General features: G+C 53.8%; 4 protein-coding genes across 4 annotated transcripts in view; 3 read left to right on the forward strand and 1 right to left on the reverse strand.

Annotated features, from left to right (window-relative positions):
• Positions 1 to 340: 340 nt before the first annotated feature.
• Positions 341 to 6,326, reverse strand: PpBr36_00842 (uncharacterized protein; the record flags this gene model as incomplete). The annotated part of the gene is made up of 4 exons (XM_029888032.1): positions 341 to 2,700; positions 3,718 to 5,831; positions 5,963 to 6,142; positions 6,283 to 6,326. The coding sequence occupies 4 exons, from the start codon at positions 6,324 to 6,326 to the stop codon at positions 341 to 343; spliced, it is 4,698 nt and encodes a 1,565-aa protein (XP_029751438.1).
• A 784-nt stretch (positions 6,327 to 7,110) lies between these two features.
• On the forward strand, positions 7,111 to 8,075 carry PpBr36_00843 (uncharacterized protein; the record flags this gene model as incomplete). The annotated part of the gene is made up of 2 exons (XM_029888033.1): positions 7,111 to 7,477; positions 7,567 to 8,075. The coding sequence occupies 2 exons, from the start codon at positions 7,111 to 7,113 to the stop codon at positions 8,073 to 8,075; spliced, it is 876 nt and encodes a 291-aa protein (XP_029751439.1).
• Positions 8,076 to 8,989: 914 nt separating this feature from the next.
• PpBr36_00844 (uncharacterized protein) lies at positions 8,990 to 9,394 on the forward strand (the record flags this gene model as incomplete). Its single annotated transcript, XM_029888034.1, has 1 exon — positions 8,990 to 9,394. The coding sequence occupies one exon, from the start codon at positions 8,990 to 8,992 to the stop codon at positions 9,392 to 9,394; it is 405 nt and encodes a 134-aa protein (XP_029751444.1).
• Positions 9,395 to 10,627: 1,233 nt separating this feature from the next.
• Positions 10,628 to 12,064, forward strand: part of PpBr36_00845 (uncharacterized protein) — a gene marked incomplete at both ends in the record, with an annotated part of 4,071 nt that continues 2,634 nt past the window's right edge. The window contains 3 exons of the mRNA XM_029888035.1: positions 10,628 to 10,774; positions 10,880 to 10,988; positions 11,133 to 11,934. Of these exons, the coding sequence (XP_029751445.1) occupies positions 10,628 to 10,774; positions 10,880 to 10,988; positions 11,133 to 11,934 (1,058 nt within the window). The remainder of the gene's footprint in view (positions 10,775 to 10,879; positions 10,989 to 11,132; positions 11,935 to 12,064) is intronic.

A 12,064-nucleotide genomic window follows, 5' to 3' on the forward strand; every position in this document is an offset into this window, starting at 1 on the left:
CAACCGCCTTTGAATATGTAGAGAATAGACAAAAACAATGTGAAAACAAAAGCCAAACAAACGATACGCATACCCGTGGAAAGAAAATATGCTACAGCGTACAGATACAATCGTAAGAGAGAGTGCTTGTTGTACAGTTGTGATTGCCCCCAAAAGCAAGGGGGCAGCAGCAGCAGTAGCATCGGCAAACAAAACGATATAATCAACAAACGCATCAGTAAACAGCACCAGCCCAGTCCAATACACCATTCATCACCTCGATGGCGCCCAGGACCACACCGGCCAGGCCCCACAGGACAGTCTCGACGGAGATGATGGCCAGCCACACTAGGTAGGATAGTCAGTTCCCACCCGTGCCCAGGAGCAGGCGCCGGTTCTTCTTGATGACCGAGTACAGCGACTTCTCGAGCTTCTCCGTCTCGCGTCGCGCCGCCTGCAGCGTCTTCTCGGCCTCCTCAACGCTCATGAGCGGCACGTTGGCAAACGCACGCGTAGTCATGGCGGCCGCCGTCATGTGCGGCTGCCCCTGGATGGGCTGTGGCTGCCCATCCGCGGCAACGTCGCCATCAAATGCCGACATGAGCGGCTCGTCGGTCCACGTCGCCCCCGGCCCCGACACCGGTTCCCCGGGCTGTATCCAGGGCGCAATGTTCGACAGCTGGCAGTTGCCGCCATCCGACTGCCCGTTCGCCTTGCCGCCTGCAGGGCTGTTGACTGCGCCCTGGTTCAGCTTGGGGAGCACAAACTGGTTGATGTAATAAATCGCCTCTTCGCGCTGAATCTTGGCTACAGGGTCGCTGGCATAGGCACTGCCAGCAGGTGGGAAGAAAGATGGCGGGCCGTTGGGCACCGCACGCCCTTTGATCAGACTGAAACCACCGGCAGCCTCGTATCGCGGGTGCATGAAGAACGCAGGAGTACCGGCGCTGTTGGCTAGCTTCTCCTGCAGTTGCAAAAATCGTGCCTCCTCCTCCGGTGACAATCCACGTACACAGTCGCCGTTTGGCGTCAGCATAATGCGGACGCCCTCTACAACCTTGTGCACAACCTCACCGCCTAAAAGCTTGACCTGATCTTCGTCGTTGACGACAGATTTCGTGGGAGTTGACATCTCCTTGGCTGTGGTAACGGCATCCAAACGTTCTAGCCTGTGGTGGATACTGTGAGGAGGCTCGAGAAGGCTCTTGATCGCAGTGGTATCAACCAAGCCTTGGCTCTCGAGCTCCCGTAGGGTCGTAGCTGGAGATGGTATCTGCTTCTCCGCAGGTTCATTTGTCTCCCGTTGCGGAGCGGTCTCCGGTATCGGTTCCTTGGGGGGCTTCTCAGGAGCGTTTGCCTCTGCCTTGGCGGCCTCACGGGCATCTTCTCTATCCTTACTCTTGTTTTTAGTCCCATCGGTGCTGGTCTTTGCCTGCTTGCCCTTATCCTTAACGGCGACAGGCTGCTCGACCTCCTTGACGGGAACCTCCTTTTGTGTCGCGTCGGCATCCGTATCATCAACATGCGCTGCAGGGCCCGGCGTTGCCGCACGACTCTCGACAGGCGTGGACGGCCCACTGGGCACAGCTCTCTCCTTTTTCTGCTTTTTCTTGCGACCGAGAATGGGCGCAATCACCGGCACCTCTTCTTCCGGTACCGTCTGTGTAGAGATCATTTCAGCTGCGTCTTTCTTCGTCGCCTGCTTGCGTTGTTTGCGTTGCTGACTCTTCGTAGTAGAGCGCACTGCTGCAGATCCTATCCTCGAGGCCCCAGCAGGCGGCGGAGAATTGGGTCGCGAGGTTGTGATCGAGCCTGAGATCACCGAGGCGCTATCTGACGGGAACTCGCTGTGTGGCGTGCCTGGACGGTGAGAAGACAGAACCGATGAGCGACCCGAAGTACCAGCGGCAGCAGCGATTGCCGTCGCAGCAGTGATGGGCGGTGGGACCTCAGTCCTTGGAGTGGGTGTGGACACGACCCGAAGTGTCTTCGGTCCAGTGCGTGTGGTCGTACTGCAAGATGTCGCAGATGACGGCGTTGGCAGAGCCGGGTAGTCTGCCGACTTCTCGGTAGCAGAGGATGAATCGACACCCTTTGTTTGTGCCGCACGAGTAGCGGCAGCAATGTTCAAGATGCCAGGAGTAGGCTTCTTGTCCATGGTCTTTTGGGTGGCAGGCAACGCTGGAGCCAAAGCTGGCGATGCCACTTTTGGTGTCTCCGCAGCTGCAGCCTTCTTACCCTTGTTCGTCGCTGTGACATTTTTAGACGCCGTTGTCTTGGACACCGATTGTACTGCCGGAGCAGCAGGTTGAGCAGCAGAAGCCGGCTTCGGGGCATTCAAAGCAGGAAAGTCTTCTTCATGCAGGACAGTCTTGCCCTTGGATGTTTTGGAAGATTGTGCAGCAATATCCTTAGTGAGGCCGCTCTCGACCGCCGAGGCTCTGATGCTTTTCTTGGCTTCATCGTTTGCCTTTTTGGACGATATCGACGATGCGGGAGCCAAAGGCGAGGATGTCAATAATGGCATAGCGGGTTTCAGCTGAGCTGGAGAAGATTGTGCCGTGATGGCGGGAGGACCAAATCCAGGAGGAACTGAGGGTGTAACAGAACGGCCTATGACCCCGCCAAGGTTGCCCGGCGGAGGAACAATCTCAGCAGGCTCGTCCGAGACCAGGGCGTCGATGTTAGTAGCGACATGCTCGTCCAACTCGAGGTCGTCATCTATTGAAGGCAATTGTATTAGCATTTCAAGCGCTCAAGATCAGGCTTTAAGATTGCAGAATGTGCACGCGAGTTGTTCGTCCACACCAACGCCGGTTAGCTGGGATCAGTCGAGGAAGAGAGCGGCCGGCAGCTTAGTTATATACATTGTTTGCTTTGGACACTTTCCAAGGGAGCACTTAGAAACGGCAGTCACACGCAGGCCACAACCACCTTCATCGTCTTCCCGAGGGCATTAACGCAGTCCGAGTACCACGAAGTATATGTCTGACAGTGTTGAAGAAGACCAAGTTATATTTCTCTTGTCCGACAGGACCAAGGCCGCTCGACGTGAGCCGAAAGGAACTGGGTCGACAAGTTAACGTACATTGAAAACCCTCAAGGAAGACGATGATGGCTTGCTTGCTTGCCTGGCGGCTGTCCGGGCCGATAAGGTGCTGTTCCCAAGCCATCCCAGCTGGGAAGTGTGGTCCCGCCTTGCGATCCTCAAACCCGCGTCATAAATGAGAAACGATGCCGAAATCAAGACGTGGTTCGTTGTAAAATCAGCATTCCCGCCCAGTCTTCTTCACCCTCTCACTCCAAAGCCCGCGAAGCAAACTAACGCCTGGCAAACCGATACCCCTTAAACCTGGGGGTGGACTTTGCTATGCTCGCTCAAATGAAAGTAATAAAAACCCTCGTATGCGCCCATAGTGCTCGCCTGCCTGAGTGATAGGTAGAGACAAAATAAAGCATGCAAAGACAAAAAAAGGACGTCCGAGCCACCACCGATAACAGAAAACGCCGCAAAATAAGTGGTAAAAAAAAAGAAAAAAAAAAAGAAAAAAGTAAAAAAAAAAAAAAAAAAAAAAAAAAAAAAAAAAAAAAAAAAACTTGGGTAACATGAGAGTATACAATCCGAAACGATATGTATAGCGGTGCTGCGGCTTTGGCGATGCTGTCGTTGCTCGCCTCTCTTCCTCGACTACCATCCCCTGTTGTAACCCTGGCCGTAGGGCATCGGATTGTACCCACCTTGCGACTGACCCCCGAACATTCCCTGTCCGACGTTGACATTGGTCTGGTGCTGCATTCGCGCTTGCAGGATACTCGGGTCCGCAAGATCTACTAGGACACCTCCCCCAGAGGAGGAAGTGTTAGCATGCCTGTGCTTCTTCCCCTTCTTCTTCTGCTTCGTACCAAAGTCTTGGAGGTTCCCGGCTTGGTTTCCGTAGAACGATGCCAAGAGGCCAGGAGCAGGAGCCAGGGTAGACGACGCAGAGGGAGGAGGCAACTGATTAGGGAATGAATGGAGGAGGTACTCACGCTTTCCAGCGTCGTGACCTGCGGCGCTCTGTCCACCACGGCCGCGCATGATCGACTGGAGAAGATCATTGTTGGATTCCTTGGATACGCCCACGCTTCCAAACGCAGATGAGCCGCCAAATGCGTGCCCCTGCGCACCAAAGAGGTTCGGCGGTGTGCCGGTCGACTTGAGGCCCGGCGGTGGGCCAGAAATAGAAGTGGCATAATACTGACTAGCAGGCTGTGAGTGGAAGGATGACGACGAGGGCATCATGGACGACTGCTGAGCCATCGCTCTAGGGTTCGCAGCCAATTTGACCGATGTCGAGGCACCAGCTCCGTTGTCGTTTGCGAAACTGTACCTGGAGCCTTGGCGGTTGTGAGCCTGGCCCTGCCCCTGTCCCTGGAAAAGTGTCGTCTGGGCAGCCCCGATACCAGGAGGAAGGTGGTCGGCGAATGCAGCCTGCGGGCGAGAGAAAAGTTGTTGCTGCTGCTGAGGAGTCATCGAACGACCGCCTAGGGACCCTGCAGTTGATGATGGCATATAGTTCGAGCCAATAGCGGGTCCAAAGATGCCCTCCGAGTTGCTTGTTCTCTGAATTGGGGGTTGAGTTCCAGGCCTGTGTTGGTCAAAGGCGCTATCAAGACCAATATCACGGTCTTCAGGCTCTCCACCAAGGGCATGGCTACCACCCTGTTCAGGCTCCCCCTCTGAGAGGTCTTGGTTATCAAGGGCCTCTGCAACACCGCTGCCACGGGTCTCGTCTTCATCACCCAGCGCTCTTCTCTTCTCCCCACCTCGAGAGTCGAACAGAGGCGGATATGCTGAAAGAGAGAAAGGCTCCACGAGACGGAGCTGCATCGAACCACCCCCAATCGCCTTGATATATTCGATCGTGGCATCGTCGAATCGCCTGGGCCTGGACTCGTCGCCGGTCTGGGTGGATGTTCTCGAAGGGCTTTGTGCTGGTTCCGTCGGCGGCTGAGCTTGAGGAGCTTCCGAGTCGCCTTGCGATGACTCCTCCACGGCCTCTTGCGGGGCCTCGACGGTCGCCGGCAGAGACATGGACACTGCGGGACTTGAAGCCGCCCCGCTAGTAGCATGACTTCCACGCCTGCTACGAACCTGGGGATTGCGAGCCCAGTTGGCCGAGGAAGGCAGGGCAGACGAGTCCCCATTGTCGGAGCCCTCCTTGCTTCCAGCGCGGGCCATAGTCTGAGAAGATGGCTGGGCCTGGCTGCTAGGCGCAGGAGTTTGCGTCTGTTGTCTGGATGATGTTCGCGACGATGAGCCAGCGGCGTTTGAAAGGGGCCGCTGGGTGTGAATGCTGTTCATCGACGACAAGTCCTGCCGTGTGTAGCTATCATCCTCGTCAGCCTGCTCGTGGAGGAACATGCACTGCCGGTTAGAGCATTGCTCATTTCTCAGCCAAGCAGAACAGTACTTGGTAGTGCCCAGTTGTGCTTTTAGTACTCTGTCCCCGTTCTGCGATCCGTTGACGGCGGCGATACAACGCTGGGCATCTTCCTTCCTCTCAAAGGTAACATAGATGCCCAGAGATTGATTTTGACCATCCGAGCTCCGACGGTTGCTTATCGAGATTTTCTGAATGTTTCCGTATTGACCAAAGAACTCGGGTTTGCGCAGTGTCTTCAGAAGCTCATCTTCGCTGCCAGTGGGCGTCAAGCCTGTCACATAAACAAGGTTCTTCTGGACGACCCTGACGCCAACAAGGTTTTTCCGGTTCTCTTTCTCGGCCTCGCGTTTTTGAACCTCTTTCTGGCGCTGCTCGGCAGCTCGTTTCTTTTGGTTCTTTTGTATATTTGCGCGGAACTCGGCAACTCTATGTGGATGAGGCGTCGGTCAGCAAACGCTCCCACGTGCACGCAGCCATCTTCTCGAGGATGGCAGTCTCTCGGGCAAATCAAAATTTGAGGCAAAATGCTCAGGAGCGAAAGGGCCGCCGCGACTTACTCCTCTGTAGTAACAACTTTCCACTGAATGGTCTTTTCGTCATAGGGTCTACGACATGCTGGGCAAAGACCATTCATGTTGGTCTTGATGTTGTTAAAACAAAACTGGCATATTTGATAGCCACATGGGCATGGCCGGAAGTTTCGATCGGAAAGGTCCAGTTGCTCGATGCAGAGAGGGCTGGTTGTTGTCAGTAAAAGAACATATGAATGTTGGCGTCCCGTATCCAAACGCCCAGGCTGATAGTTGCCCAGTCTTCTTGGGTATATGGTGCCCAATCTATAGCCACTGAGCCACTCATGAGTTGTCTCCAAGCTTACCAGGTGTCATCCTCCTCATCGATGAAGGTATCTTGCGGGGCCATGATTAGATGTGATGGACTGCCAAAGGAGTCGTCGAAATGGTGGAATGGATGTGGTTGCTGTCGAAAGATGTGGTCGACTTGTTCAAAAGTCGGGAACGAGCCGAAACGCGACGAGGATCAGCCAGTATGGGATGAGGTGGATGGCGATTAGCGAGCAAAAATTACAGTCTGCCGGATTAAATGCTGCAGATGGATGGCCTGATGAAAAGACAAAGAAGGAAACAGATACAAGCAGGCCGCTTTCTAATGAAGTTTGCCCGGAATGAAAAATCGAAACCTCGACTGGGAGATGGTTGTGTGCTGGGTATTTCGTGATTGTGGTAATGCGTCGCCTGTTCTCGAGAGGGATGAGAGCCGAAGAAGGTTTGAATGACAAGACTGCCTGTCTCACTGGATGGAGCACACAGAGCAGAGCCTTCCCGGCGCGACTCGGGGCTAAGGCTAACCTAGGTGGGACTGGGCGTTACTTCATGGCACGTGGCTTGTCACAGATGGAGGTTGGCTCGAAATTCAACTGGCAAACTCTATTACCTACCCTGGACTGCTCTCAAACACATAGGGACTTAGCTCAGCCAGCGAGCGAGTTGCGGCCTCAGGCCCAATTGAGTTCAGATCCTACCTGGACCTATAGCACGCTGCCCATTTCAATTCCTCGATGCAGGCATAAGCTTTTGGCGGCACGTAATTTATCGATGTCGCCCGGTTCCCAATCCCCTCTGTGACGACACCAGACGACAACAACTCTCCAGGAACCAAGTGCTCGTCCACCACCGCCAATTCCGCCATGGCCACCAACGCGTGCAGGAGCAGAGCGTTAGCCTCAGCTTTGAGGCCCGTCAAGCCTGCTACTGTTCGCCCGCGGACCGAAGCTGCAGTGCGGCTCTTCTCGGCCTCGGCTGCCCGCGATGTTGTCGTCCCCAAGGATGCACCAAACGTCAGAAAAGCTCCCCGGGCACCTCTGGGCAAGATGGAGGTCCCGATAGTCAACCCTGCCGACAAATACGCGTCCAAGGCTGAGAACCTTCATCGTTACGGCCAATGGCTGATGTCATGCCTGCCCAAATACATCCAGCAGTTTTCGCTGTGGAAGGATGAGCTCACCATCTACATCTGCCCGTCCGGCGTCATTCCTGTGTTCCACTTCCTCAAGTGTAAGAGAACATGTCCCGCGGTTTATGACATGCAGGAACTCGATGTCTCTTTTCCTCTAGCTGCTTGCTAACATTATTCCGATTTGCAGACAACACCTCCGCCGAGTTCACAACAGTCAGCGACATCACTGCCGTTGACTTCCCGACTCGAGACCAGCGCTTCGAGATTGTCTACAACCTTCTCTCTGTGCGACACAACGCTCGCATCCGTGTCAAGACATATGCGGACGAAGCCTCGCCTGTGCCTTCCATCTGCAGTATCTACGATGGTGCCAATTGGTATGAGCGTGAGGTCTACGACATGTTTGGCGTCTTCTTTGTTGGCCACCCCGACCTGCGCCGTATTATGACCGACTACGGCTTCGAGGGCCACCCGCTGCGCAAGGACTTCCCTCTCACCGGATATACCGAGGTTCGCTACGACGAGGAGAAGAAGCGTATCGTCACGGAGCCTTTGGAACTTACCCAGGCTTTCCGGAACTTCGAGGGTGGTTCAAGTGCGTGGGAGCAAGTTGGACCGGGCAACGACAGAAAGCCCGAATCTTTCAAGCTTCCTACCCCCAAACCAGAGGAGCCCAAGGAGGAGCCCAAGAAGTAAAAGACGTGGCTGACGCCGTGTACATAATATTGTGTTCCATTAGCAACTGTTGTCTTGGAATCGGGAATCTTAAAAATTTGCCTAGACTTTTGCTCGTTAGTCTTGACTCCGAAATCTACCTCTGGCGATATGCTTCCTTACGTGATACTATTTTTATGCTGTCAGATGACTGCCTGTCTAGTTGACCGTATTAATATCTATATCCTTTGACTAGCCATCCTCCTAACTGGGTCGTTGGAGAAATAAGTTTCGTTAGACCGCATGGTATCCGAACTTTTTACAGGCTCGATATTTTGGAGAGTGACTTCTAGATCATCAGATCGAAAGATTTCGGGCCGTCGCAGTTCGATTTCCGATATCATCCCAAGTTTCTCAGCGGCGATATCTAGGCTGACTGCACGAAACACCCAGTGTGCGTCCATTTTTTCCCCCCCTAAGTGGTGTGCAACGTCGTAGCGTTATACTCTGTGCTGACGCTGTGATGAGGGCGGAAACAAAAGAAAGCCTGCTATTATGTCACAGAATATGTACTCTCACGATCTGTGCGGGCATGCAGCACGCATTCGCAGTGAGAAACGGCGGGTCCGTGGCAAGTTTTACTCTATATAGCTTACGACGGAAGAGCTGAACTCCCCAATCCGTGTCCGACCATGGAATTCTGGCATTTGCTCCATGATCGCATACATATAGTCCTCCACGCTCTCGAGTGTAAGCGTTATATAATTCTGGCAAAGTTATCCCTTTACATCCCATCGCGTCGGTCATTTTAGTTCCGCTGCATTGTACTCATGATACTACCCGAGTCCGGTCAAAGCGCTACCGAATAGTCAACTCCTCATACTATTGTTATACGTATCATATCGACAAAAAAAAAAAAAAAAAAAAAAAAAAAAAACTCACCAAAGTCATACAAGATGTACAAAGTCGGAAATGTCACAGAGAACCTCAGCCGGGACTCGTCGGATATCCCAGCCTCTCTGATAAAGACTCTACAATCCCGTCACCAAAGCCTGCGAGACCCGCTCCTCCTCCAGCGCGACGACACGGCTTTCAACGACATGATCCGCCAACTAGCTTTCGAAGAGCTGGAGAGGCCCGCGAGCAGCGGAGACGAATGCGAAAAGGTTGGCGACTTGGACATGGTCAAGTCGCCGGGCGCATATGCCATGGCAAGGGATGATTCGACCATCGCCTCCCGCGACTCTACCTTCATCTCCAAAAGGGCTATTTTGAGCGCAAACAAACGAATGCTAGGAGCCAGGAGGCGCTGCATGATTGCGTTCAAGCACGTAATGGCCAGGTTGTGCAACGGGGGCTGAAGGGAGAAGAAAACGCGACATCAGGAAGTCAACAGACTATCAGACAAGGAGGTGAAAGACCCTTGCGATGGAAAGACCAAGCAATTCCAGGGGCCACCGCTTGGCATGGCAGACACTCCTAGGTGTAAACTGGCTTGGCAAATGCTCCAAGTATTCACGGCTCGATGGGAACTATGGACTAGTTCTGCGAGGCGATCACAACCGCACGGTCCCTCCCATTCTCACCACGGTCTTTTTCTCAACGGTCAGAACTATTGGACTGGTGTATATGGTCTGAGCTGCATCCTTTGTGTTACACAAAGGATCATTCAGCACTTTCTCCAGGTCCATTCTCAATTTGGGGACTCCGACGAAACCTTTGGGAGCGTGTAGGCAGGGGACGCGAAATACTTTCGACCCTATGCACTCACAGTAGCCCGACGAGCTTTGCGGGATGGTGTGTGTCTCCCAGCATTCGGACACACTGATTGCTATTTTTGCCTTGAGCAAAGAAGAAAAAAAAAAAAAGCTCTCGCTGCCGTTGGTGCCATGGAATGGTGGTACGGTGTAAAGTCTAATGGATGACTTTACCTAATCTAATTGTATATGAGGCAGGCCTGTGATGGCTTGTACTCTGTGACCACTGTTGTAAAGAGCTTGAGCTTAAGCTTGAGCTTTGAGACGAAGTAAGACCCTGACGGTCGCCAAAATTAGTACAGAATTAGAAATCATATTATATGGACCATCCTGCCACAGTATAGTATTGAAACGCGATCTATTACAGCATGTGATTTATCTGGGGTGTGGATGCTTTGAAGTGGTCAATGAATGGTGTGTACATGATTCTGAAGTTGGCCGGGCAAGTATTCAGGAGAATCTTTAATCCACGCATTTGGGGGGCAGTTCAAGGTGGCCAGCTAAATTGGGGTGAAGCACAAACGCTGATTTGCCAGTATCCCAAATTATGGGTCAACAGTGGAACTGGCTGGCTGCACTTCATGGCGTGTAGCGCTCGGCAGGCGCCAAAGGTCCAATTCTCGAACCCCCACAGCCATCTCCAGGTCCCGCAGCAAGTCCCGATGGGATGAAAGAGATGGCGTAGTATGTATGGGGTCGACATGACCCGAGATGTTCCAATTGCTCTTTTACATGTTCGTCCTGTGACCGACGGGATAGCTCAAACTGTATGGAATGTCTATTTTTGCTAGTCAATTGAGAAGAGCAATTCCAAGAGCAACACGACCGAGATTGAAAATGCCTCTCCACCATTTGATGATCGGGACCTGGACCCCTCCGGGTGCCATTTTTACGGTTCAGTTTGACGATGAAAAGCTCGAGATCAAGTTGGTCAAGAGGACCGAGATCCCCAAGGACGAGCCCATATCATGGATGGCCTTTGACGTGAGTCGTTTTGTTGCTTATGATGTTCATAGAAGCTTAGCTATGCGCTCAGGTCGTTGACTTTGAAATATATATCCATCCATGGTTTGCACTCGGCCGTGACAGCATGCCAGGAAAAACATCTATGGCTCGGCCATGAAGAAATGGTCTAGCTTTGCTGTCAAGAGTCCCACTGAGATTATCCATGAGGCATCTCATCCCATGGGCGGCGATCGTACGTTTATTGATCTCGCTCACTTCATCAAGGTATCTATATCCGATTTACCCTATTAACCAAGACGGCAAACACAAAAAAAAAAAAAAACAGCCAAGGCTGCATCCCCCGACACAAACACTCGCGCAATCTTCCTTTTGCCAGCCACCAAGCCCCCCTATGCAGTCTATTGCAACCCCTTCTACAAGCCACACGCTGGCTACGGCAATATTTTTACCGTCTCGGACACGGGCGCCCTCGCCACCAACGTCCAGGACTACCCGTACCAGCCCGACAGTGGGATCCACGGAATGGTCTTTGACCCGCCGACCGAGACCTACCTCTACTCGGCCGACCTGTCGGCGAACCGCCTCTGGGTCCACCGCCGCCACGTGCCCGGCCGGGACCCCGCCCAGGTCGAGCTGGTCGGGTCCATCGAGGCGCCGGACCCGGGCGACCACCCGCGCTGGGTGGCCATGCACCCGTCCGGAAATTACCTGTACGCGCTTATGGAGGCGGGCAACCGCATCTGCGAGTACGTCATCGACCCGCAGACGCACATGCCCGTATACACGCACCACTCGTACCCGCTCGTGCCTCCGGGCATGCCCAAGAAGGACCGCGAGACCGGCAAGGGCTTGTACCGGTCCGACGTCTGCGCCGTCTCGTCGTCGGGCCGCTACCTCTTCGCCAGCGCCCGGTCCAACAGTTTCGACCTGACAGGCTACATCGCCGCCTTTCGCCTGCGCGACGACGGCTCCATCGAGAAGCAGCTCTGCCTTAACCCCACCCCGACCAGCGGCGGTCACAGCAACGCCGTGAGCCCCTGCCCCTGGAGCGACGAGTGGGTCGCCATGACGGACGACGAGCAGGGCTGGATCGAGATGTTCAGGTGGGAGGGCGAGTTCCTGGCCAGAGTCGCGAGGCTGAGGATCCCCGAGCCTGGGTTCGGCATGAATGCCATATGGTATGACTGAGACGTTGTGTATATAGGAAACAGCCGTGCAGGTCGAGTCTTTTTCAGCCCTGCCAAAAATTGTACCATATTTCGGCCCATGTGCCTGGTTTGCTTAATTGGCTGCAGCGAGAAAGAGGGA

This window comes from Pyricularia pennisetigena, chromosome 2 (genome assembly GCF_004337985.1).
Source record: "Pyricularia pennisetigena strain Br36 chromosome 2, whole genome shotgun sequence".
NCBI lineage: Eukaryota > Fungi > Ascomycota > Sordariomycetes > Magnaporthales > Pyriculariaceae > Pyricularia > Pyricularia pennisetigena.